This window comes from Chelonia mydas, chromosome 7, assembly GCF_015237465.2.
Source record: "Chelonia mydas isolate rCheMyd1 chromosome 7, rCheMyd1.pri.v2, whole genome shotgun sequence".
NCBI lineage: Eukaryota > Metazoa > Chordata > Testudines > Cheloniidae > Chelonia > Chelonia mydas.
Genome location: NC_057853.1, coordinates 58133422 through 58161373, shown reverse-complemented (window position 1 = coordinate 58161373; position 27952 = coordinate 58133422). Strand labels below are relative to the sequence as shown.

General features: G+C 44.7%; 1 protein-coding gene across 1 annotated transcript; it reads left to right on the top strand.

Annotated features, from left to right (window-relative positions):
- Window positions 1-283: 283 nt before the first annotated feature.
- Window positions 284-27714, top strand: DRGX (dorsal root ganglia homeobox). The gene is made up of 7 exons (XM_043551319.1): window positions 284-448; window positions 1090-1160; window positions 5259-5356; window positions 5639-5740; window positions 8279-8451; window positions 8566-8678; window positions 24212-27714. Exons 2-7 carry the CDS (start codon window positions 1127-1129, stop codon window positions 24475-24477), a joined length of 786 nt encoding a protein of 261 aa, XP_043407254.1. The 5' UTR covers window positions 284-448; window positions 1090-1126; the 3' UTR covers window positions 24478-27714.
- The last annotated feature ends 238 nt before the right edge of the window (window positions 27715-27952 follow it).

The following is a 27952-nucleotide window of genomic DNA, read 5'->3' as shown; positions in this document are numbered from 1 at the left end:
GGGGAAGATGCCGTGTGATCGTGCATCACTCCCACCAATAAGGGGGCAACCCAAAGGGGATGTACAGAGGGTCTGGGGAGCTCGGTGAAAGCGAAGTGCATATAAAATAATGGGATTTTTTGTTCACATTCCTGATGTTTGCTGAGAAATGACGCTCTTTTTTTCCTCCTCCACACACCACGTGGGCCATTTGTAGGGCCCAATAGACCTATCCAAGTTACTCACTGTAGACAGCGCTGGAAATAATCAGATTAAGGCCAATTATGCGTGAGATTATAAAGGCAAGTGCTGAGAGGCAGAGCATGCTGTAGACAGATATAAAGACATCTGGCCACTTCCAGAACTCCGCAGAGCCCTTCTGTCTCTGCAGCCAACAACTCACAGCATCTTATTCCAATTAAAAACCACCCCAAATCTTACTGCTGGTTTTTACCTCTGGTTGTTTTAGGTATGGAAATTTTTTTTCTGATTATTTACCTTGCGGATTTGGGATGTCACGCTGTATACATTTTAAGAGTTATTTTGCTTAAAAGGAAACTGGTGCCCAAACTGAACGCAGCTTCCAGTGGATTGGATCATTTGAAATGAAGACAGCCTTTAGAGTAATGAAAGGCTTTACTGCTATTTACTTGGGTCAGAATAGTTTAGACTGGAAAATAACTTCTTTTTAAAAAAATCAATCCATTAGTATCTCTAGGTAGTTCTCCTTTGGGTAAGTGTTTTATCTGTGACGAGAGAGAGAGAGAGATAGTATTTAGAAACTTTTGTTGGTTCTGAATGCTGTCCGCTAGCAATGAACTCTTTCACTTTCTTCTTTTAAGATCACTGTATGCAGTACTGGAGGCGATTATTTTCTGATACTGTTGAGATGGGCTGAGGACTCACCACTAAATTTCTGTAGGAGCGCTCAGTTTATTGTCTGTTCATTAATAATTATTTGCCGCCTGATGAAATCTCGCCGCTGGGGTTTGTAGTTGTTTTGTGTGAATGATGGTGGTGATAGGGGGGTGTGGGTGTGGTTGATTTTTGAAAAAAAAAAACCCGTATTATTCCGATCAGGAGAATGACTCTTTGGTGTTTCTTCCGCAGCTCTGGACAGCCGCCGTCCTTTGCCTTACTCCTGGCAATGTTTTACTTCCACTGTCCTCCGCAGTTAGAGGGTGAGTGTTGCGGCCCAAATTCGTGTAAGTCCCGGAGTTTCCCTTTGGGCGGGGCGGCGTCTGGGCAGGGTACCCCCGAGAACCTTGCAGATTTTGCCATTTCTTCCCTGATTTCCCCTTTCATCGGGAAACAGCAGAAAAGCGCAGCGTTTCCCGAAGAGGAAATATAATAGCACCCCTTGGTGTTTCCTCCAGCCTCAGGATGGAGGCAGGGATGCGGGGAGGGGGTGTGTGTATTTTTTAAAATTTGATTTATGTTGGAAATGCCTTGTTTTTGTTGTGTCTCTCCCCCACCCCCCATGACATTTTGCCACCTGCCTCCCCTCTGTGGATAGAGAGCCCACAGATCAGCCCCAGGCTAAGAAGGAAATGCTTTCCTTCCCTCCCAGCACAGATGTTGGTTTCACGGCTGTAATCGGGACACTTTCCGGACCCCTCCCCCCCTTGTAGCCAAAGGGGCCGCATAAATCTTTAATGCTATTTTACAAACGTGCTGCGGAGCGGCTAGAAAGGAGAGGACTTTAAAAGGGCTTTTTTAATGATGGTTCTTAGCAGCAATTGCGATGCCACTGTAATGCCGCTATCAGATCTGCCCTGTCACCCGGGCCGAGGCTGAAGGAGCGCCTCTTGTCTGGTCAGAGGCTAGGAATGAAACCAGATTCAACTCATTTAAAGTTCATTTTAGGAGCGGAAAACCCGTGTGGGGCTGACTCTCCCATTGTCCTTTGCATGTGCTCCCGATGATTAAATAACCAGTGGAGGGTTCCTACCCAGCTGCCACATTTCCACCCAGCACAGGGGATTTCCCCCCCTTTCAACCACCTACAGAACTAGCCTGCAAACACCGAGACTCAGGGATTTCAGCGGACAGAAACTACCCCATCTCTTCACCCGAGTTTTGATGAATCATTAGCCTCGATGTGCCCAGTTTTGTACAGGCATCCCCTATATTCCAGCTATTAAACCGGAGCAGCGTGAACCAAGTGTTTTATACAGGGCTTCCCCAAAACTCCCATTGCACGCTAGACAATTTTGTTCATGTAGCTTATTCCTCAAAACCAAACACGCGGTGACTTTTTTTAAAAACGACACATCCAGAGAGCGACCGTGATGTGTTCAGAAATCAGCCTGAAGCCGATCTTGTAAATCTCCTTCCTGAAAATGACAGGTTTCAGAGTAACAGCCGTGTTAGTCTGTATTCGCAAAAAGAACAGGAGGACTTGTGGCACCTTAGAGACTAACCAATTTATTTGAGCATAAGCTTTCGTGAGCTACAGCTCCGAGGAAGTGAGCTGTAGCTCACGAAAGCTTATGCTCAAATAAATTGGTTAGTCTCTAAGGTGCCACAAGTCCTCCTGTTCTTCTTCCTGAAAATGTCACTTACCTACTGAAAGTTGTTTTCACTTTAGACGAAGACGCAGAAGCTTGGCATATGGGCAGGAGTGAAGGCTGTCAGCACCCCTCCTACAGAACAGCCTCAAAAATAAATTCTTTCTTCGTGAGTTTTCCCATGATGTGATTAAAAAAAAAAACCCCAAAACAACTTGGGGACAATATTTTGGCAATTTAAGTTAAACTCTCTTTTAAAGCTCAAAATGCTCTTCTAGTATCTCCCCCCTCCGCCCCCCCCCCCCCACACGCGCGCACAAAAGTATCATAACTTTTTTTTTGTTTTTTTGTTGTAAATGACAATCGATTAGTGAATGACTCACTTTTCTCTAGTTAGTATCTCCACTTGCGAAACTGGCTGAGGTACTAAATTATTAGCCACTGTGCATGCGGAGTGAAAAACTTTCCACACAATATGCATCATGATTTTCTGACATGCAGATTCGGTCTGTATGTGCAGTAGAGAATCGGACCTGATACCACCACGTTATTAATCTATGCATTTTTTTAAAAATAGACCCTCTTTCAGAGCCTTCCCCCGGGTCAAAATCCACTTTCTATAAGTATCTAAAGCTTAGTTTATGAGTTAATTCTTATTTCCAAAATTAATACACATGCACAATACACGCCCAGGATAGATGAAAACACCTCCTTATCGCGCATTATAACAGCTCCTTATTAATTTACATGTGCCAGATGACATATAATACAGAACCCTAAAGACATGCCAGATACAGATATTCAACATGCAACACATTACACGTAGCGCATATAATACCAACATGCCATTCAACTAATCAGTCGTCCTATTTGTAAATACTTTGTTTCGTGAATTCTGAACAGGTACCATTCAGAACAATATCCGGCGTAAAATATGCATAAAATAGCAGAAAAGAAACATTTAGCTGAGAAAGGGGCCATCTGATCAAATAACTCTTGACTGTTCCTTTGTTGTTACTGAAGGGGAAAGAAAAGAAGTATAAAAACCAGATTTAAACAGTACTAACTCCGTGGGCATACAGACAAAAAAGATTAGACTCAAAGTGGGGGCGCATGCATTATTTAAAATCTACACTGTTTGTTTGTCTCCCTACCGCCAGCTCTCAACAAAAGGGGAATTTCCTCCCTTTAACACCAGGGTTTGAGCTGAGACATGAAAGGGCCGTCACTGCTTCTGTTAGAAAATCCTTGTACAAGAATGGACAGGAGTTGATTTTACAATAATACAGATTGCCCTAATGCAACGCCTGTCTAAGATCAGTATCACACAGCCAGTAAAGGGTGCATTTTCCCGCTCTTCAGAGTTTCTATAGACTCCTGAGATTCCTATTATTATAATTTATTGCTAGTGCGGTAGCACCTAGGAGCCTAGATAATGGACCAGGACCCCGTTGTGCTTGGAGCTGTACAACCATAAACTCCGAACACATCATTCGGCTTTCGGGGGTAGAGGTTAGCAAACAAAGCATTAGCTCTAGTGTTACTTTGAGTGCTTGTGGGTGGGTGTGTCTAAACGTTCAAATAAAATAAGTTTTGTTGTTTAACAAACATAACAATGCACTGATATGGGACTTTTCAAAGACTAATCTAATTTTTAAAATACCTGGTTTGTTTTTAAAAGTGAAATCCGCAATTCAATCATCCATAACGTATGGACCAGGCTCTTGTTTTATTCTTTTTACAATTGTGAATGGACAGAATGTGAATATTTACGAGTTAGCTGCTATGCAAGCATGCAACTGTTCCCCCTGATCTTTCAGAAACACACACCACTGAATCGCTAGCATAAATTATCGAAGGGAATGAATGCAGTCCGTCAGGTGAAAAGTTCACTTGTTAATTCAGATTCATGCTATAAGTGGTTACTTCTATTTATACTATAGATCATAGCCATTGTGGTTGATCAGGAAATGAAATTAGCTTCTCACATTATCAACTGCATATTATTTACCTGAAAGACTCCAGCCTGACATATAAATGTGTATTCATCATAATGAAACTGACGCGCTGATAGAGTTCGGACATAATATGTATTTGTAAATGCCCTACCTGCCCCAAGTTACAGAACAACAATAACCATCTATTCGGTCCCCTCTCCGTCCAAACAGTTTAAATATAGGTTTCTTTCTTTCTTCCGTCCAATAAGGGGACATAAACCACAAAACACCGATGTCAGAAGTTGAGTGCCTGAAAGCAGGCACCCTCTGTTCCTTCCCGCTATGCCCAAAGTGGTCACCCTGGCTCGTGTGCTGCCATCTCGGTTTCCGCAGCAGTGCCCCTTGACTTCAGCGGGGAGTTCTGCTGTGAAATTGATTGATTGCGCCGGCCTCAGGCTCAGGAACAGAAGTTCAGAGCAGAGTGTCCGCTCCCAGCACCTCTGCGCCTTGCAGTCAGACACCTGACGCTGGGTACATGGAGAGGTTTAGTGGATATTTATAGTTTGCTACATTTTATTGTATTATTGGGAAAGGACAGGCAAAGTGGACATAGGGCCCGCTGGAGATCTCAGCCAGATTGGTGTGAATCCAGGGTGACTCCGTTGGAGTGACTCCGGATTTACACCGCACCGAGGTCCCAGTCCGGGCCGCAGAGAACTGGTTAGGGGGAACCCCGCGCTCCAGGGCGCAAGCAGTGCAGGGTTCCCAGCGGTATCCTACGCAGAGCGCCACACATTCCTCAGGCACTGCCCTGTCCCTTGCCCCCCCATAGGTTCTGCCCCCTTCGGAGGCCACTCCACGGGAGACTTTGACGATGGCTTCTTACGCAGAAAACAACGCAGAAACAGAACCACGTTCACCCTGCAGCAGGTACGGGCGCCTCCTTCCTTCCCTGTCCCTGCAGGCTCACCTGCAGCCCCTCCCCGCAGAGCTCAAAAAGCCCCTCGGATCCAGCGGAGCCAGAGTCTGCTCCCTACAGCCGTAAGGTACAGTCTGATGTGGCTGGCTCAGTCTGCCCTGTGGCTGTGCTGTGCGGAACACAGCATCCAGAGATCCCCCCCTTTACCAGCGTGGATAAACCCCAGCAACTCAGACAGACAGCAAACCCAAACCTCTCCTCTTGATAGATATTTCCTCTCGTCCTTTAACCAGCTGGAGGCACTGGAAGCCGTTTTTGCTCAAACCCACTACCCCGATGTGTTCACTAGAGAAGAGCTGGCCATGAAAATCAACCTCACAGAAGCCAGGGTGCAGGTAAACATTCTGGTGAATTATTTAATTCTAATATTAAAACTGGCAAACTTTTTTTTTCCCTTTTGACATCATGATTGCAGAGTGCACATTTGGCCAAAGAAAGCAAATGAAGACGATCTGTCATTTTCATGATGCACTTTAATAACATCAACATAATGTGGAATATTAGATTAGGTTGATTAATCGGTCATTCATAATTAACTAGTGATAATGTTCTACACTAATTTGTCCGCGTCTCTAAGGTACTAAATTACATCAATGCACATCCATTTCCTTGCTTTGGAAAAAATAAAAAAAGAGCTGAGACGTGATTCTCCAATGCAGCTAAGACCACTACCAAGCAAAGGGGCTAGTCAATTGCAGGAGTCCAGTTGCCAGAATAGAAACCCTTCTGCATCACTTTAACTTTCCTCCCCTCCCATTACTTTCAAAATCCTGCATTTCTGTGGATTAAAAATCTTACAATGCTATTTAAACAGCTTTAATTTGATCCCATAATTATCAGGGCCCACAAACAGCACTTCGTAAAAAAAAGTTTTGTTTTTTCCCCATATCCATAGATTAACTTTATTTAAGTGTTTTCAAACTCTGTTGAGCGCTGCAGTCCTGCAGTCGCATGAGATGGATGCATATAGCTTTGCAAGCATCCACCGCTGGTTTTCAAGCCATTCTTAGAGCACAATTATGTATTCATTTTATTTATGGGGCTTATCTGCATGCTGTCCCACCCCCCACCCACCCCAGTGTAGGTGCTCCGGGTTAAGACTATGCAAAGATCTAATTGTAGGAAATATAATAGCTTGCCTTTTGTTCCCTAGGGTCATGTTAGTATCTCTTAAAACCCAATGGCTGAAGAGCGATAATGGAATTCACTGCAGTAAATAGGGGATTGTAAACAAATTATTTCTCCTATAATCAGATTATGCGATCCTGATTATTAAATCTGAACATGAATCATTGGTCATATACAGGCAAATTAAACTGATTATTATTTGGAAATGAAAATCTCCTTTTGCCAGTGCATTGTAGGTGCTGGCTTTTTTTGCTTTTTTGTTTAAATAATGTCATTTTGGCTACTGGTGCCTAAAGACTGAACTGCAAATTGAGATAAATGGGACAATTATTGAGCATTCAGAAGTGGAAGATCATAACTTCTCTCTGGAAGGTGCAAGGGTGAGATAGGGGTGGTGACAATTAGATTGCTGAGGACTGGTGTTTAGCCTTCTTGTTGGCTATTATGCAAACAGACAATAGATGCAAGCGTTTGTTTAGTCTGCTTTCATGCAGGGACATGGGGAAACAGAGGATGGGAGATATGTTTACATTTATACCCCTTGCTCATTCAAATATGATTAATGTGCTATAAAGCAGAGTCTTAATCGAAGATGATGTTGTCAAACAATAACTAAATAGGGAAATAAACGACTTCATCATGCTCTTTCCTCAGAAGCAGGCAACTGTCAGTGCAAAGTCATTAAAATATGATAATGAAAAATAGCTCAATTAAATGTTGTTATAGCTGTGACCTTCATTCAATTAAGACGCAAGAAAGTGTCTGCATTTTGCTTTGCGTTTAACTGCCCTAAATTTAGTCTATAGATAAAATCATTATTCAACATTTGCTGATACATGCAATTAAAAGCTAGCTAAATAAAAATGAAGTTGTAGGAGAAAAATAATTACAACAACAATGCTGGCCATTCTGTGATCATGAGGTGCATTTCCTGCCCCACGGCTCACGGGGGGTTTTCAGCATTTTCAACCTGCCTAACTATTTGAAGGATGTAAACACCAAGGGGGGGAGAAGAATGAAATGGGGGCTGGGGGAGAACCTGGAATAATGGAATGAAATTAAGAACATGAACATTTAGGCTGAATGTCAGAAAAAAGTTTCAGACAGTGAGATCTGTTAGACTGGAATAATCTTCTGCAATGATAATCTACCATCCTTTGAGACATTTAAATGTGGACTGGGCAAAAATGCCAGAGAATATACTGTAGGCAACATCCTACCACTAGAAACTGGATGGAAAAAATGACCTCTCATGGGCCTTTTCATCTCTGACTTCTTTGATCCTAACTGAAACTCAGTAAAGATTTATGGCTGAAATCATCTAAGTACTTAGACAAGTCCTTAAGTGCATCTATCCCACACTTTGGCAGGAGCCTAATTTTAGTCACATGCTTAAGTCCCAAAGAAGTCAATGGGAATTAAAGTTAAGCACCTGCTGATATGCGTTGGTCAGTAGGGGCACTGTGTTGGATTGGGGCCTTACTATTGAAGAAAATTGTCATTAAAAATATTCCTATTGAGTGTTTTTAAACACAGTTTGATTTTCAGAGACAGAAGTAACTGTGTTTGTAAGGGCTTAGCAAAAATCCTGCTGAGGGCACACTTGATTGTTCCACAAGAGAAAAGGAGAAGTTTTAGGCAAGCTTCAGACGACTGTCTCTACTGAAACAGTAATTCACAAGCAGCTTTATTGCTTCATGTCTGGTTAAACAGGGCATTCATCATTGATTTCTCTCCTCTTTTAGGTATGGTTCCAAAATCGAAGGGCTAAATGGAGGAAGACGGAACGAGGAGCATCAGACCAGGAAGGCTCTAAAGAAACAATGACTGAGGTGGCACCCCCAGTGAGGAATTTAAATTCCCCCTCTCCAGTTGATCAAACTCGGAACAAGAAGGAGAGCCTAGAGATTCAGCAGAGGTAAGAGTAAAGAGTGCATTAATAATTTCTCTCTCTAAAAGTACGCACATGCACTCACTTATGTCTTGAATCAAACAGTTCTGTTTTTCTAAGTTACTTTTTCTTCTCTGTCAGCCTAAGCCGATCAGTTGGCCCCACAGGGCCTTTCTTCCCCTCATGTCTACCTGGGACTCTTCTCAACACAACCACCTATGCTCAAGCTTTATCACACGTCGCTTCTCTGAAAGGTAAAGAGTCTCTTTGTTTAAATGTGGAGTGAAGGACAAAAGTGGATTTTTCAGGTTAAAGGGCCTAATCCCATGAAAAGCCAAATCCTGCCTCTCTGCACTCATGCAGTTAACCCTGCTGACTTTGATGGGAATGAACAGGTGCAGATTGGATCCTTAATTGAATATTTTGCATGATTTTCAGTCAAAGCCTGCTCTCTTTACTCTAGCAGCTAGTCCTATTGCAGTCAGTAGTTTTACTCATAGAAGTAAGGCAAACAAGAGTTGGCCCTTTAAGATGTACTTTGCATGCATTTTTTTCAGATTCAAATTTATACTAATAAATTAGTTATACATGTCCTTTTGCATTATACATTACCTGGCACTATTATTGAGTGCCCCACCCGTTCTCTGTGTGCAGTTGCTTATGCAGCAGATATCTGCATAAAGCCCAATCTTTATTTTTCTGCATGGTAGGACCTCTCTAAAGAATTACATTGCTTGAGTGTCAGTGTGTGAGGATATACAAAGGTAATTTCCGATTACTTCAGGCCCATGCACTGAGATGGGAACAGTCCGTACCCACGCCCCTTAGTGTTGCCAAAATGCCGCAGTATGCATCTTTTAAAAATAAATTACCAGCTGATCCATTAGCTGTTCTTTGCCTAGCAATTTATAAGGCTATGGGTGTAACCAGGATGAATTCAATTTATAGATTTATAAAACATGAAGTCCCACAATACTGCCAAGCACAAAGTGGAACATTTCTGTGCCACATACATCTATGTATTAAATACATTTCATAAGGAAAGTTACCCAGAGTTTAGGTGCATCTCCTGGGAGTAAAAACGGAACCTTGTCCCCTTCAGAATACTCTCTTGATTTGTGTTCATGCCACCTGGGCTGGTAACAAGTGTTATCATTTCAATAAATGTACCTTGGTGAATTTTAAAGCAGGTTAATATTTGCTGATGCTGAGCCTGGCACTCTGGGACAAATCCAGCCCTTGCTTCTACAGCTGCAGAATCCACACTGGTTGTGGAGCCAGTGTAGTTCTGGTGGACAAAGTGCCAGGACTGGATTTGGGAGGAGTCACACAGGGGGTGCCCGGGACCAGACCCCAGCTTCAGAGAGGCTGCCAGCATGGCAGTGCTCAGGAATTGGCCAGGAGCACATTAAAAGTTAGACAATCTGCTACTACACAGATCTTCTGCACAAATCCTTGGCAGCAGTGGCAGGTTGGGGCTATGGAGGTTGGCTTCATCCCTTGGGCTGAAACAGTCTCCCTGGAGCAGTCCCAGAGTCTCCGGGCAGGAGGATTCCTTTTCCCTAGTTTCCAGTGGACACACAGATTATACAGTCAGCTACTCAGGCTGGGACTTGCTCCCTGAATTTGGCTCCAAATATGCGCTTTGAATTGAGACAGGTCAGAACCAAAGCTAGGTAGCTGAGCATTCCCTTCCCCCACAAACTTTGGAGAAGTTTGCACTCAGACCCAGATTTAATGGCTTAGATTAATCACTAATATTTTACTACCCTGCACAGGGGAAAGTCCTGAGCATGACTAGGAGCCCTGGGCTATTGCAGAATGGTGTTAGCTTAAGAAATCCAGGGTGGATTTGCATATCTGTCTGGGGGTATGGGGGGGCGCTAGGAAGGGTCTGTTCTGCCTGGCATGTTACCACGTTGCCAGTCGCAGAGATGAACTGGTTACCTGAGATGCTGCTTTAAGCATAGGATAAATTTTTGTACCATTACATTTTTGGGAGCATTGTATTCTGTTGTATGTGTGTAGGAGTTGGTTATTGTTGTTTGATGTGGTAGGGCTGATTTCTAGCCCTTGGAAAATAACTGTAGCATCCCCTTATGGTGATTGCATGCAAAACAACGTCACCTTTCCCTGACACTGCTCCTTCCCACCTCCAGCGTGTTCCCTTTCTCTGCAGCACTGACTGCAATCCACACAGAGTGAGAAGGGGCTGTGGAGGTAGGAGAGCATGTGGAAGTGGTACACAACGAAGGTGTATCTCAGAGAAGAACACAGCTCTCTCCCTGACCTAAGAGGTCTGCTGTGATCTCCATCTGAGTGTCAGTGGCAAAGAGGAAGGAGAGACTCCTGGAGAGTGGGGTTGGTCAGCCTCCGCTATGGCACATCATATTACTGGAGATAGGATGAACCCGTGTTTTGCCACCTGCATCTCTGCAAAGGCCTCCCCCAAAGATCAGGTTTCAGAGTAGCAGCCGTGTTAGTCTGTATCAGCAAAAACAACGAGGAGTCCTTGTGGCACCTTAGAGTCTAACAAATTTATTTGGGCATAAGCTTTCATGGGCTAAAACCCATTTTTAGCCCACAAAAGCTTATGTCCAAATAAATTTGTTAGTCTCTAAGGTGCCACAAGGATTCCTCAAAGATCAGTGACTGCAGAAGTGGCCCTGGAGATAAAGCAACAGGATTAAGAAAATTATGCACAGGGAGGTGGTTCAACGTGCGCATCCATCTCAGCCTTTCTTAACGGGTGTGCAGGGCACCTAAATGCTGTGATGATGGGTGCAATAAAAAGACAATAGATATGATGAAAGGCAGACAGACTTATCTGATAGGATTAGTCATAAAGCAAATCTCAAAGCAGGCACGTATGAACAGGGAGGAAGGACTGAGTAACAAAAGGTTTGGGAATAATTTAACAAATGTTTTCCCCTTGTTTGTGCTGTGTGATCCCAAACAAACCCCAGTCCCCTGGCCTTTCAGGACATGATCTCTAGCGTGGAAGCCAAACTGAATGTTTTATTGACTCTGGATTTTTTGTGGGAGCTAATTTGCTTATGCTTTCCCAGCTCACTGAAGCCCTGAGTCAGGAAAACACTTAAGCATGTGCTTAATTTTAGCCAAGTCCCATTGAGCAAAACGGGACATAAACCTATGTTTACTGGATGAGATTGTCTAGCTTCTGTTATTCAGGAGGTCAGACTAGAAGATCATAATGGTCCCTTGTAGCCTTAAAAATCTATGAGTCTATGACTTTAAATTGTTTCTTGAGTCAGGACCTAGGTTTGCAAATCTTGGACCATATCATACCATCAGTTTTTAGGCGGACATCCTCATTATTAGGACTTAGCTATGTTGGGTAAAATACTGGTTTCTGACCACACTGCAGATTTCAGTTGCATAATTGATAAACCCCCTATTTACATCAACAGAAGCTCAACATTTGCAGGATTGAGTCCTCAACTGGTAAATTAGTTTCATGGATTAAACGGTGCTGGTTTAGAACTACTGGGCAAAATAGTCATGAGCCTTATCCTGATCTCAGTTACACTAGCTTTTCACTAGTGGAATGCTACTGAATTACTCCTGATTTACACCAGTGTGAAAGCAGAACCAAACCCCAGATGTCAGTTCGGAGGAGAAGTAAGGAAAGGAGAGAGAGACACAGTGTTTTAGAAAGTCTGTAAATCATTTTTACATCTTGTTGAATTCAACCAGCCAGAGGCTTGGTTTGTCCCTCTCTTCCTGCGCCTCACAAACTATGAGTAACTTACATTGATTTGAGAGTTAATTTGTAACTCAGGACAGTAGCAAAGTAGGGGAAAATCCAACCCCCTGGATAGATATTACTTTGTAGCTATTCCAATCCCCTGGATAGATATTACATTTTTATCTTTGGTGATGATTGAAGTGGCCTACATGGCTAGAAACTGCTTTTAGAATCACTTTGCAAGAGGAATCAGGGCTGGATTCTTCCACGTTACTCACACTGAGTAGGACCTTATCTTGCAAGTAGTCCCATCAACATCAATGAGGGGTGTAAGATGCTAGTCAGGGTGAATAACAGTGGCAGAATCAGGCCTTCCATTTTTTCTTTGAGGGATGGGGAAGGGAGGAGAGGGGAGAATTAAAGGGAGTCTAACTTTGCAGGGAATATCTGAAGCATTTTTGCAAACTGCAGGAGTCAGATGACTTAAAACTCTTAGGATTTCTGTCATGCTGGCCATGAGTGACAGCTTTTTGAGCCAGCAGAAGTATTTTATCCTGTGGAGGTAAAATGAGGCTCCCAGAATTAAGGTGCCTTTTCTACAGTCATACATCACCCAGCATGAATCGCCCCAGAACAGTGTTACCAGTGTCTCTGGGTCCATCTGTGGTGGATCCTGTGAATGGCAGCAAGGGCTGTGCATGCCCATGATTGGGAGAACAGCCCCTGCTAATGTGTTCCTTGAGAAGACAGTGAAAGCAGCCTGCCTGGCAAGCAGTGACTCACAGATGAGCCATGCATACCCAGTGAATCAAATGTTACTGGAAAATTTAGGTTATTTTACAGTTCCTAGTGGGAAAAAGGATTTACTGGTCTGTATTGGACTGCTGGGCCATCTAGTTGAGTAAAAAGAAAAGGAGGACTTGTGGCACCTTAGAGACTAACCAATTTATTTGAGCATGAGCTTTCGAGAGCTACAGCTCACTTCATCGGATGCATGCTGTGGATGAATGCATCCGATGAAGTGAGCTGTAGCTCACGAAAGCTCATGCTCAAATAAATTGGTTAGTCTCTAAGGTGCCACAAGTCCTCCTTTTCTTTTTGCGAATACAGACTAACACGGCTGTTACTCTGAAACTAGTTCAGTAAGAGGCCGCTATCAGTGGACAATATTTGATGGATGTTTTAAAAGAAGGCAATTCAAAATTAATGCTGCTAATAATAAATGATGATGATTCACCTAGTTAACCATTATTCTACCCCCAAGGCTCATTTTCATCCCACCACCTGAAAGCTGTACAACTAGGGGCAGCCTGTGTAAAGAAACCAAAACATTTTCTTCTCTCCGTTTTGGATCACCTGGCCCTAGTTCTCCAAAGCCACCCACAAATTCCATCTGAATCTGACACCTTGTGATACAAACCATCACAGGATGGGGCCTTCCTAGAGGAAGGCAACCCAGTTGAGACAAGAGATTTAGGACTAGCCTCATATGGCACAGGGATTCAAGATGAGCTTCATCCTCAGAGATCACCCCTCACTCAGCACAGCTTTGCAACTCTGGCCCGAGCACAGCGAGTGCTACTTCCGACAGACTAGGAAATGTTGCTGTAGAGCAAAACAAAGTCAATCCTGCTCTCTCAGGAAAAGAGCCCCATGCCTCAAGACCTCTGCTGGTTCAGGAATTCAGATCTGTTCCAAAGGGAATATTCCCACTCTAAGACCATCCAGGAAGGAAACAGGGCATTGGTACTGTAACATCAGAGAATCGTGGTGCAGAACGTAGACTATTCCACAGAGTAGCGCATCTTACCATCAGGAAGTTTTCTTGATTTTCAGCCTATATTCTCCCCATATTAATTGTATCCTATTAACCCCTTCTATCACCTGGGACAATTCCTCTCCCTCCTAGGTGTTTATCCCATCAAATATGATATTTAGACAGTCATCATCAAGCCACCATGAGAGCTACACATTTGGAAACAAACGTTTGATAGTGGGCTCTTCAATCTAGAAGAGAAAGGTCTAACATACTCCAATGGCTGGAAGTTGAAGCTAGACAAATGCAGACTGGAAATGAGGTGTACATTTTTAAAGGTGAGAGTAATTAACCATTGGAACAATTGACCAAGGATTGTGGTGGATTCTCCATCTCTGACAATCTTTAAATCAAGACTGGATGTTTTTCTGAAAGATTTGCTCTAGGAATTATTGTGGGGCAGTTCTCTGGCCTGTGTTAGACAGGGGGTCAGACTAGATGATCACGATGGACCCTTCTGGTCTTGGAATCGATAAATCTATGAATCTAGATGATACAGTTTATCAGTTGAAGAATCACCATGGCATTCTGAAATGGGATCAGCCGTTATGAGGGATATGAAGCCTCATGTTTCAGGATACTAGTCATCTATTAAATTCCTGGGGTTCAGAAATAGCTTGCTTTAGTCCACCAAAGCATCAGGGGTTGGGCACCATCAGAAATTGGACTAGTTGGACCACTGCACTGGTCCACTATGGCAATTTCTGTTTCCCCGATGTTCCAAGATAAATCACTTACCATAAGCCATGCCTATGCAGTCCATTTAGCAGATTTAATTGCAGAGCCTCAAATATGAAGGGGAAATACTAGCTTTATTTATGGGCTGCATAACAATAGTCATCAGGAGAAGCTAGTGTTCTAAATGGAGAGACCTCAGAGCACCTCCTTAATGGAAGACAGTATGAATGCAATTCATTAATGGAGAAGAGGTTATTAATGCGTGTAAACAAGAAACTCTGTTTTTAGCGGAAGTGCTCTGCTGTTCTTGTGGCTGAGGCCAAAAGCACGTCCGTTACATTCAGCTGAAACTTCCTGAGAACCTGCGATACATAGTGCAGCGTATGTGGAGAAAAATAATTACACTTGCCAGGGAATTACTTTCATAATTCACTCCCAGCTCCTCTCCGTGCAAGTGATAGCTCGCTCTGTTTTTGTAGCAGCCCCACTCCATGGATAGAGAAGCAGCATTGCACGTGACGTTATATACCAAAGCGGATATTCCAAAGCAACATTGATTAGGATCTTTCACGGTTTGTTTGCTGCTGTGCTTGCAGTTGGGAGCATTATGGAGGATTCATTGTGTAATGTCCAGTAAACAGGCTAGAAATGTAGCTCCACTGTGCTTCAGTTTTTATTATGGACAGATGAGAATTTGTCAAACGTCACTTGGGTAGAGAGAGACTGGGAATGAAACATGCAAGAACCCCAGTTATGCTTGAACTGGTGTTTACAAGATGAAAGAAATGTTGTCTAGTGTAAAAAATAGGGGACTGGAAATCAGGACTCCCGGGTATACTTCCCTGGCTCTGTCACTAATTTGGACCCTGCCTCAGGAAAGCAATTAATTACGTGCTTAAATGCTTTCCTCAGTTTGGGACCTTGGGCAACTCATTTAATCTGTCTGGATCTCCTTTTGCTAACCCAGCGCAGTGATCTGGTAAGATGGAAAAGCTGCTGCTTTGTGCGCAGGTGGACACAGGTTCAAATCCTGATTCATCTCTTGCAGAGAGGTAAAAGCGCTACTGCCTTATGGGGGAAAGGCTGGTACAGTTGTCAGACCTGGGCTCAGTTCTCTGATCTGCTACTGATTCCCTTTGGAAGCCCTTGGACACATGACTTGGTCTCTCAGTGCCTCAGCTCCCCATGTACAAGGGGTATGCTAGCACTGCTCTACCTCACAGGGATGTTGCAAGGATAAATACATTAGAGAGTGTTAGGTGTTCAGATACCATGGTAATGGGAGCCAGATAAGTAGCTAAGATAGAATGAAGTAAATGGGAATTTTGCTGTTGATTTCAGTGGGAAGAAGGGTCAGGCCCTTTGTGCCATGGCTTTCCTCGTGGGGGATGGCAGCGATGGTGGGAAGATTGAATCCTGACAAGCCTTGGTTGTGAGACAGATCCTTACTGGTGCAGGTGTTCACTCCGACCTCACATAGCATGGCACAAGTCTACAAGGTGAAGGATTGGACCTGTTTGGAGAGGACTTGAAGATGCTTAGGGAAAAGGTGGGGGGGGAGCTGCTAAATTCTGGTTGTTTCTAAGGATTATGGTTGGTCTCAGATACACATGCCCTGCCCTTGTGGGCTTCCCTGCCCATGCAGCCAACGGCAGAATCTGGCCACAGATTCCTAAATTATTTTTCGAATTGCACTAACAGCACATAGAGGCCGGACACGGACTCCTTGCAGCTGGGACTGTCTCTTCTCGTGTATTTGGGCAATGCTTAGTGCATCATGCATACTGCCCTAATAATAGGAATAATGGAAAAATGAGCTACTCTTTAATGTAAAACATGTGAGTACAATTCATGTAACGTGAAAACCTTGTAAATATCCTGGGCCCAAAGCTGTATTGTATGCCAACCAAAGCTCACACTGAAATAACCGGGCCAGCACCCCAGCTCCGTTTTGCCTGCTTTGTGCTGCTCCAGTGGCAAACCTGGCAGATCTGAAATCCTGGTGGCATTAGACTATTAGAGCCACCATAGCCCGTTCTGTGCCACCCTTTCCCAGCCTCCAATGCAGAGGGTGTGGCTGGAGGAAAAGAGATGTGGGTGACATTCATCTGCACTAGGGCAATTTGGGAATGTGAATTTACAGCAGGCATGAGGCTGCTCTAAGTTACACCAGGGGCCAGGTGGGCCTTACCAGCTCTAGGCTGCAGGAGCTACTTTTACCCTCCCACTGATCGGTCCTGAGTGCAGCTAGCTACACTGGCTGTTTGTAGTAGTCGTGGAACGCTGGGGTGAGCCCCCATTGAATCAAATCTCAACAGCAATTTACAGTCTGTATTCTGGGTATTGGCTGGCCATACATCCCTGGTAAAGGCAATTTTACTGTGTGGGGTTCATGCGGGTGCAAACAAGTTGAAAAAAACCAGCTGAATATTCTAAAGAAAAAACATTTAAACTCTACTCCCACCTGCCCTTTACTATAAATTAAACAGCATGTAGTGGCGTGCCACAGCCCAGGGTTTTAAATGAGGATTTCGAAGGAGCGGAAGGGAGTTAGATACTCCATTTCCTACAATTTCAGGCTCCAGCTAAGATTTTCACCCCCACACACAGAATTTGCGAGAGGAAGAGAATCGGTTTTTGGCTTTCAAGAAGATGATCTATTGAATTTCTGAAACTGTTGAGCTAAAATCATATGTATATTTTTTTGAATATTCCTAAATCAATATATGCCCGCTCCACTTCCATTTTCCGAGGCTGACTCTGAACATTAGAACAACGCAGCCTGTGCAAAAGGGTTCTATGTGTAACCCAAATTGTAGTTCAAGTACCTTTCCAATTAAAATGTGCTGTTGGCAGAGACAAGACAGAACTAATTTAATTTTTCCTGTCAGTCTCTGTAGTAGATCAATTAAACTGCCAAGTGGATCAAATATTTCAGACTGTATTTATTACATTAAATATTTATGTTCAGGCTGAGCCTTGAAAGCATGATGTCATATAGGAATGCAAGGAGGTTTCAATCAATTCAGCAGAATTTGCTGTAACTTAATGGAACCCTACTTGTGTAGTTTAATTTAGTATCCAGGAGGCAGAGAGTTCTTGAAATAAAACAGTTCACAAGCTGTACTTGAGCAGCCTGATCCAACTCTCTTTGAAGTCAATGGAGGAACTCTCATAGATTTCAGGGGGAGGTGGCTCAGGCACTAAGGGTACATCTGCACTGGAATAAAAGACTCAGACCTGTGGCCTGGCTGCGGCTGGCCCGGATCAGCTGACTCCGGCTCACAGGTGTCAGGCTGTGGGGCTAAAAAGTGCTGTGTAGATGTTCAGGCTTGGGCTGCAGCCCCGGCTCTGGGACCCTCCCCTCCTCACAGGGTCCTGGAGCCCAAACATCTACACAGCAATTTTACAGCCCCGCTGAGAACCTGAGCCCAGATCAGCTGACCCAGGCCAGCCATGGGTGTTTAATCGCTGTGTAGACGTACCCTCAGTAATTAAGAACAACTGTTTATTTTCCAGTAGTGTTGCATGCACTCCCAGGTTATTGCAATGAGATAATGGGCCAAGTTCTTCCCTGGCATAATCTGTATTCGCAAAAAGAAAAGGAGTCTCTAAGGTGCCACAAGTACTCCTTTTCTTTTTCCCTGGCATAAGTGGATGCATATACGAGTGAAGTCAATGCGCCTTTCCACCATGGGCCCATTGACAAACATGTAGAAGGCATGGGGACCAATTCTAATGTCACTTATGCTGCTTTATGCTGATATAGCTCCACTGACTTCATTGCACTTACTGCCCATTTACACAGGTGAGGTTAGAATCAAGTCTGCCTTCACATGACTTGCTGCTGTGTATTATAATGAAGGGCCAGTTCCTGCTTTAATTTACACCAGCCTGACCCTGGAGCAACGACACTAGTTTAAATTGAGTTATTCTGGATTTATACAGGATAACTGAGAATGGAATTTGACCCCTCATCATACAGGCATTTTAGTGGCAAAGAAAATTAGGCAAGCAGTTCTTGGATGAATTATTGATGGGGTTATCCATGTGTTCATCGGGGGTAGCTCAACTGCATTCAACTGCAGAAAGCCAGTGGGTAATAACAGAACTAATTATTAAGCAAAGAACCTAGATTGGTACTGAAAACTGATAAATATTTTATCCCTTGCTAACCATAGAGCAAAAATTATTCTTATTCGATTGAGTCTATTCTCACTCATCTGAACTCAGCCAGGGTGGCCTCAGAAGGGGAGATACTAATTTCTACCTCCCCTCGCGTCCCATACTGCTGGCCAAATTAATGCTAGTCTCGCTTTTGTGTTACCTGGGCCCACTTCTTTCCCTTCCAAAGGACTTTGATTGAGTGGTCATGTTGGGAGGTCGACTATTCTCACAAAAAGGTGGCAAAAAAATGGACTAGCTGAGTTGGGTGCTGAACTTGATGAAACAGCAGGACTTTTTCCTCTCTCAATTCAGGACCTAATGCTGCTGCCACTGAAGTCAGTGGGACTGTGGGAGTTTTGCTATTGATTCCAATGGAGGCTGTGTCAGGTGCTCCGTGACTAATGTCTACACTACACAATTAAGTCGACCTAAGTTAGGTTGATTTATAGCTACTGCAGTAATTACTGCATTCTTTTCGTGTCCACACTACCCTCCTTCAGTTGGTGGTGCACATCCTCACCAGGAGTGCTTGCACCGACTTCAGAGGAGGAGCATGGGGGGCTGAGAGCTCCCAGCTCAGCTACAGCCCGTTATCTCAGCTTCCCGGTCCCCATGGGAGGGAGCTCCCAGCTGGAGCCTGGCTACCGCCCAGGCTCTCAAATCCCTGTGGGAGGGAATTCCGCGTGGAGGGGGGAGCTGAGAGTCTGGGCAGCAGCCAGGCTCCAGTTGGGAGCTCTGCAGGGAGCCCCCAGCCTGGGCTCTCAGCACCAAGCAGCAAGACTGCAGCTGTCAGCAGCACTGCTGGGCTTCAGAGCTGGAACACCCCCTCCCACCTCCATTTCAAAACAGGGACCCTACCAGTAGTGAAATTGACATTCTTGTCAATTTCACCACTCTGGCTGACAGCCAACCTGACAGCCAATAGGTGATGCAAGTAAAGCAGTGTCCATACAGACAGGGTCTATAGACACTGTGTCACCTGAACTATGTCGACCTAAGCCTTACACTTCTTGTCGAGGTGGGTTTATTAGGTCGGCAGAGCAGGTGAGTTACAGCAGCAGAAGGAACACTGTAGTGTGTACACTTATAAAGTTAGGTTGACATAAGCTGCATTACATCCACTTATCTTTTGTAGTGTAGACATGCCCTTAAATCACAATGTTACAGCACTTGATGGCCAGTGGGAAATAATGACAGTGACAGAAATAACACAGCATTACTATCTGGATTTTTAAAAGAACTGCTGCATATTAGCTTTGATATTGTGGTAGAATCTGCTGGCGCAGTGGCCACACCTGGGTTGGGTCCCATTTTGCTAGGTGCAGTACATATAAACAAATGAATGATAGTTCCTGCTAAGCTTTGGATCAGATCTCATTCTGAGATCTAATTTTTGGATATTTTCTTTCCCTATCTGTTTCTTTGCCATAAGTGAGAAAAAGCAGCAAAATTTCTTAAATGCCTGGAAAAACCGAATCATGTTTTTTTATTGTAGAACATCATAGTGCTGCTTCCTTTCCTAAACTGTCATGATGTGCTGCTCTGTGTTGTTAAACTGTTGCTGCATTTCACCCCAGAGGTGGCTGCATTTCAGTGGGGCTAAGAGTACTGATGTATTTGTTTGTGGGTAGCAAAAATTATACTTCATGTTACATACTGTGCAGATTTTGTTATAAATCCCCTTTTTCACGTGCTCAAATCTTCACCTTGTTACTTAAACTGGAAAGTCACAAAATTCAGTATGCTGTGCTGTTGTAGCCATGTTAGTCCCAGGATATTAGAGAGACAACCTGGCTGAGATAATATCTTTTATTGGACCAACTTCTGTTGGTGAAGAGACAAAAGCTTCAAGCTTACACAGAGCTCTTCTTCAGGTCTGGGAAATGTACTCAGAGTGTCTCAGCTAAATACAAGTTGGAACAGATTGTTTAGCATATGTAATAAGTAATTAGCACATATTTCAAGGGACCATTCAGGGTGAAGTGGCCAGTTAACACCTCTCCAGTCACAGGGAGGGGGGAGGAGAAAAAAAAATCTGGGGGCAGAGGCGGTTAGTGGGTTATAGATTGTTGTAATGAGCCATGACCTAAAAGTGGCTATTCTTCAACAAAAAGACTTCAAAACCAGACTCCAACGAGAGACTGCTGAACTGGAATTAATTTGCAAATTGGATACAATTAACTTAGGCTTGAATAGAGACTGGGAGTGGTTGAGTCATTACACAAAGTAAAACTATTTCCCCTTGTTTATTCCCCCCTCTCCCCACTCCCCCACTGGTAATAGCTCATCTTAAGTGATCACTCTCCTTACAGTATGTGTGATAAACACCCATTTTTTCATGTTCTGTGTGTATATAAATCTCCTCACCGTATTTTCCACTGAATGCATCCGATGAAGTGAGCTGTAGCTCACGAAAGCTTATGCTCAAATAAATTGGTTAGTCTCTAAGGTGCCACAAGTACTCCTTTTCTTTTTGTCTCTATTCAGTCCATGATTTTTAGTGTCTAGCGAAGTTACGCATTTAAGCTCCCAGGCTCATCTTCTGGAGTTGTTGTGCAGGTTTCCTTTGAGGATGAGAAGTAAGAGATCAGATACAGAGTGATCGCTTCGGGATCACCCACCTTGTCTCTACCAAATTTAGGGTCTGATATCAAACACCCTCAAGGTAGAGATGTTCAGCCCACCAGGTTTGGGGAGGTTTAGGATCTGGGGTTTGTGCAATGGGTTAGGGCTCGTACACACTACCACTTATGTCGGTATAATTTATGTCGCTCAGGGATGCAAATAAGCCTCCCCCAAGCGACGTAAATTACACCAACCTAAGCGCTGGTGTGGACTGCTCCCGCTGACATATCCATCACCTCTCCTGGAGGTGGTTTTATCATGCTGACAGGAGAGCTCTCCGGTCGGCATAGAGCATCTTCACCAGATGCGCTACAGCGGTTCAGCTGCATTGGTGAAGCTGCACTGCTGTTACGTTTCTAGTGTAGACTAGCCCTTAGTAACACTTGCAAGCACGGTGGGATTAATTTGGAAGTAAGGCACGGCAGAAGTGTTACTTCACCGATCATGAGCGCTGTGTCTAGGAGTATTGCAGGGGTTAAAAAGACAGCTCAATTATATTAATAAACTCTCCACACTTCCTCCTGATTTTTTAGAGAGCATTTTATCAAGAAGCCTTCCTACAAGTAACTAATGTCCAATAACTGTCACTGGGAAGTTTTGCTAATGTCCAGAAAACAAACAACTGTCTAAATTCATGTTGACCCAGTGGCTCTGAGATTAGCTCTGTAATAGAAAGAATACCTGCTTCATGTAGGTTATAAAATCCATCACTCTGTCATGAGCCATTTAACTTGGATATTAACTGCTGAAATTAACCAAGTCCTTGGCTTGGAAAGATCAGACGCAGACACTGCATTGCATCAGTTGTGTTCTGTTGTGTCGTTGCCTGCTGGGGATTGGCTGCGGGTAGGATTCTGCCCTGAGTACTGAAGGAGGCGCACAGGAGCTGTGGGGCTGCTGGAGCCCCTTGGAGAAATTCTGTCTGTGAAACTCTCTATGGGGAGTGCATGTTGGAGCTATAGCTCAGCCATCGCTGCAGAGGGGGAAGGGCGCTGGCTCTGCTCTCAGGTTGTCCCTGAACTCCCCACGCCTTTCAGACACAGCCCAAGGAGGCATTAACAGGGATTTCACGCCCCCATTCTGGGATTCTGGCTTGCTCAGTGGTACAAGGGGAGGCAGTTAGACAGCACTTGCTATGGACGTCGAGGGGCGAAGTGGCAGCATGGGGCAGGCAGACAGAAAAGGTGGGTATGTCTGGTACTTAGAAAAGGCACAACTAAGTTGTCCTGCTGGGGACAAAGGGGAGAGGGGCTTTCGTTCAGTTTGTCCCAGGCCAGTAAATAAATGTCTCCCCGGCCCCACGGCCCCCAAATCCTCACAAAGTAAATTACAGCTGCACTGATGTAACGGGACTCCTGGCACGTAACCCCCAGGTGAGTCCATCAGCACAGTCTACTTCCTTCCAAAGCTCCCCCTCCTATATCCCAGCAGGCCTCACAAGAATCTAGAATTACTAATATGGCCGATGGCAGGGACTACATTTCCCATCACACCTGATGTCCTGGCTCTTTTGGGGAGCCTGGCTGGGAACCACCCAGAGCCCAGGGGTTAAAGTCAATTGAACGAGAAGGGAGAGCTCTCATCACTCCAGCCAAGGAGTGGGGGCACGCCAAGCTAGGGAGAGGAGGAGGCTCTCCCTTCTGGTTTTAGCAGTGGGGTGGGGAGGAGGAAGCCATGTTCCCTATTGTTTTATCTCCTGCCCACTCAGCTAATGGAGCTCCAGGTTCGGGCCCTAAAGCCAGGTCAGCAGCTATACAACCTCAGACCACTTCCCCAGACCTCCACTCCCCCTCAGGAGTCACGTCCTCTGCCCCAGAGATGTTGTCCTAGGAAAACCTGGCCCCGAGGGCTCCCCTCAATGGGTGGGTACAACCTGTTAAGGCAAACATGGTGCCCATCTAGCTACAAAGGAGCCAAGTTCTTAGCGTGGAACAAGCCACCTTGTATTTCAAGAGACACCCACTCCTTGCTCTGCACCTGTGGTACCTCTATCTGGCGTCTTGTTGTCTCTCCTAAGCTAGGAGAATTGGATGGGGGGGGCCTTGTCAAGAACAACACAGGAGAAAGTTTGGATCCCAACTTCAGGGTGTTGGGTTCACCTTACTGTTCATGGAGACTTTCAGCTTCAGAGCTAAGGAAGGGCCAGATTCCAGGCTGGTGTGGACCAGGGATCCTCTCTTGCTGCCAATAGCACTGTGAGGTTTACACCAGCTGGGAATCGGCCCTGACTTGTGTCATCAACTCGAGCTGGTTGAAATTTATTTGTCAAGGCAGATGGTTTTACAACAGGAAATGCCATTTTGATTAAACTGAAATTTTTTCATGACATTGTCTCACTTTCCAATGAACTTTTGTTTGGAAAAAGAATCAGAGGGGGAAAAAACATGGTGATGTTTCTGGAAAGGAAACCTTTGACTATTTGCTTCACAGCCTCTTTCTGTTTCAAAATGTAATTTATTTTGTATACATTTGTTTTAAAAAAGACCAAAAAATGGGCAAAATGAACCAGGATTTTTAAATGCTGGGTTTTCATCCCGAACGGTGACAAATATTTTTTTCAAAACCTAGAAATTTTTCAGGGATGGAAAATCCATTTTCCTACCAGGTCTAAGTTATAATGAAGCTGATTGTGGCTTTAGACCCAGTGAAGGTCCAGATCCCCAGCTGCTTGAATACGGGAGCCTCTTTTGAAGGCAATGGTGCTGTGGGGGTTATGCCAGCTGGGGACCCGGTGCTGGTTGTGACACCACATTATCTGAAGCTGACAGTGGCTTGTCTCTTTCCTCCCCCAGGGAGCCCTCTGTGCTCTTGCTGCGTTCCAGACCCCATGGGCCTCTCCTTCCTCCCCACCTATGGCTGCCAAAGCAACCGCACAGCCAGCGTGGCAGCACTGCGCATGAAAGCGCGGGAACACTCGGAGGCCGTGCTGCAGTCTGCCAACCTCCTGCCGTCCACCAGCAGCAGCCCCACCCCCCCGGCCAAACCTGGCCCGGAGAACAGCCAGGAGAACAGGTCGTCTCCGGCCAAGGAACAGATGGATGGGGACAAGAGCGTATGAGGATGGAAGATCCCCCCACCAGCTCCTTGCAAGAAACCCTTGGCCTCAACCTCAGGAAATGCCATGTAATGGACTGTGATGTGGGCCCTTCCAAACCAGATGCCGTGAGGCCACCATGGATCCTGAGGATCCAGAGCAAATACAAGAGGACTCCGACTGCACATCACACATCCCTGCTTTCCTGATGCCATTGTAGATTTATTCCTTTGATTTACTGGCACCTTCTGTGTTTGGAACCGTCTGTGGTACCATCTTTAGCCTTCTTGCATCCCAGTGATACCAAATCATCCAGGGCTCTGGCCTGCTCCTACTGAACTCAGCGATGCCCCCTGGCATTGGCTTTGTCAGGAGCAGGATTGACCCCAAACACCTTTGGCCTGGCCTCGGACAGTGCCTCGGGGTAGGCCGGGCCTTCCCGGCTTGGAGCAAGGGACAGGCGGGTCTTTACCTGGCTCTGAGCTTCCTTTGCGTGACGAGCCCCCACTTCCCAGAGGAGAGGTAGCAGCACTCAGGAATCCCCTGGGTGCCTCTCACAGACCATCTGCCTCTCAAAATGGTGGTGCCTAGAAAATGACAGACAGCTCAGGGGGTGGAAAGCCACATATCACTGCCACTGGCCATGCACCTTCGCCACTGGTGGGGAGGGAATTGGGCACAGGGGGCTGGTGGGGGAGACTCAGCAGTGCTAACTAGTGCAGTGCCTTGCAGAGGGACTCCCAAGCTCTGCTCTCGGCCAAGCCAGCCAAAACCACTGAGCCGCAGGGCTGTCACACAGCATGGCTCCTGCTGCCTCTGGTGCGATGGGAGAACTAAGCCACAGAGGCACTGTGTGTTTGGGGGCTGCCCTGGCCCATTTAGCTCTCCCCCAGAGGAGAGCACATAATGCTTTGTATGCCAGTTTTGCGTGCTACTTTCCACTGTCACCAACTTTCACTGAATCTGTCCCAGCCAGCCTCTGTCTGAGAAGCAGAAAACAGAGTCAAACTCATTCCAATCATACTAAAAAGAGTGAAACTTCCATCGAGTGTTTCAGCGGAATACAGTGATCACCAGCAAAATGAAATTGCTAGTGACTGAAATCCCAGTGCTGGGCTCCATGTTAATGTTTTTCCATTGTTTGTGATACTTCCTGTATCCACTATAGGAAACAATGGAAGTACCACGGCAGCATGAATAACTCGCAAGCAGCAATGTCAGCATTGTACTGGAGATGGCAGACATTTCTGGGAATTTAAAGGCTTTTTTTAGGTGGGATTGTTGAGCTTTGAAAAAAGTTCTAGGACAATTCCATGCCATTTTGCAAATGTGTCTGGAAAGAGAAGGTGGCAAATGGAGTTGCAAAAGGGCAAACGCTTCCTTGTGTGTTGTATTTTTAATAAAGAGGAAGAAAGGATCTCTGGATATTCCTTTATTCTAGCCAAAAGCAGGCTGTCCTGTCTCCTGATGCTTGTCAGTTTACTGGAAAGCCAGGAGTACCTCTTAATTTGCTGGCTGTATGCACAGTGAGAAGAAGAAAATGACCATACTGGAAATACAGTCTTCTCGCCAGCCCAAAACTCACCCTAAACATACTAGCATATGAACTAATACTCTAGAACTCAATCTAAATTGCAGTGAAGTTAATGGAAAGACTCCATTGACTTCAGTGGTCTTTGGATCAGGGCCTAAATGAATCAGGTTACAGAGCCAAAATCAGCCCTGGTGCAAATGGGGAAAATTCCACTGAAGTCACCGGAGCTGTGCTGCTTATTGTAAGGGCTGAATTTGACCCATGATCTCAGCCAAGCATTGTCTGCAGTGCTGCATTATCCACCCAGGCACTGTGCTATCACTTTGGATCTCATCCTGTGTCATGGTGTGCTGAGAGCCTCCTTAGTTAGATGGGGTGGTGCTCAGCACTTCGCAGGACCTGACTCTTTGGAGCTCTGCTCCGGTGACCCATGCCTGGAATAGGACCGTGCTGACTGCTATTGACAGCAAAATTCCTGCCTGTAGGATCTCAGCCCAGGAGTTTCACAGGACCTCATGATCCCTTTGGGATACAAAGGGACACTCTGTTGGCTTACGGTGTCTCGCCAACCCTGCTCTTCGGCAGGATTTTGTTAACCCTAAACCATCGCTCGTTAGAAAGCGGAGAGGGGGAATGAACATGCAGGCCTGGTCTATAAAGGCTCAATCCTGCAATCCTAAAATGCCTTCAACTCCCATTGACTTTGAGGGGGTCAAGACCCCTCAGCACCTAGGGGAATGGACCATGAGTGAAGGGCAAACGCAGGCAAAAAGCGCAATCCCACTCCTGTCGACACAGGCTGATCTGGGATACGTTTTTTAATCTGTCCGTCAGTCTGGTCACAAGAAAAATTCCAGTGGGTCTGACACTGGTAGAATGGGATTCATTTTTGAATTTGGCCCTTCTTGAACTTTCTCCTGCACTGATGCTAAAACCATGTCCTAACAAAGGGGGAATGTGCAATAGCTTGTGATCATTATTGTTCCAACGCTGCTGAACAGTGAGTAATGAAGATTTCACTGACTATAAATTATGTCTCAATTCAAGCTATTATTATTCATTTAAACAACAGCAACAAACCAACTCCTTCCTACCACCAAAGGAAAAAAAGAGCATATGTCCTAAGGGACAGGGGAAATCACTGTTTTCATAGTGATCTCTCCAGTCATAGTTTGTGTTTTAGATTTCTGGAGCAAAAAAAAAAAAAATCTGTCTAAAACGGGCAAGCCCAACTTCATTTCAACATAATTACTTTGCATTCAGTTACACTCCAGCCCCTCTGTACACTAACTCTTCAATCTAATTGTTTGATTAAACTCGTATTTCCTCCAGAAAGGTACATAAATAAGTGAATTGTTGAGCAAATTAAGAATACTTAACAGCATTGCATCTGAAAAGTAGTTACGCTGATTAAATTTTCTGTCCTTGAGGATTTTCAGGAAATTACTTTTGATCGTCAATAACACAATTAAGTAAACTACACGCACATTAGCATGAATAATTGATAAGAAATTATGTATTACCACGAAGCACTGATTTAATAATTCATGATGCGACACTCTAGTGACTGTGCAAAACGGGATAACATCAAAAAGTCTGCCTGATGTTGCTGGAAATGCTGCAATTACAGATGACACCATAGTTTTGTTGTACAATAAAGAAAAGTATCTGATGCATGTTGTAGTTTGTTTGTTTAATAAACAAATAAATTTAGAAAAACAATACCAAGAAGAGTTCTGTATTGTTTTCATTCATGGCAGTTTCTCCATGAAAGGTTCTGTTCTCATATTGATCAAATGCTGATTCTGCTTAACCATCAAAGTTATTGGAATGGGAAGTCTACTCCAGGATACATGGTTGAAACCCTGCTATCTTGCAGTTTTTCAGAACTAGGTGGCTCAGAGCTTTGCAGATACTGTAAACAATGGAAGTTTGTTCCTGTATATTGTAGGGAGCAAACTTCCA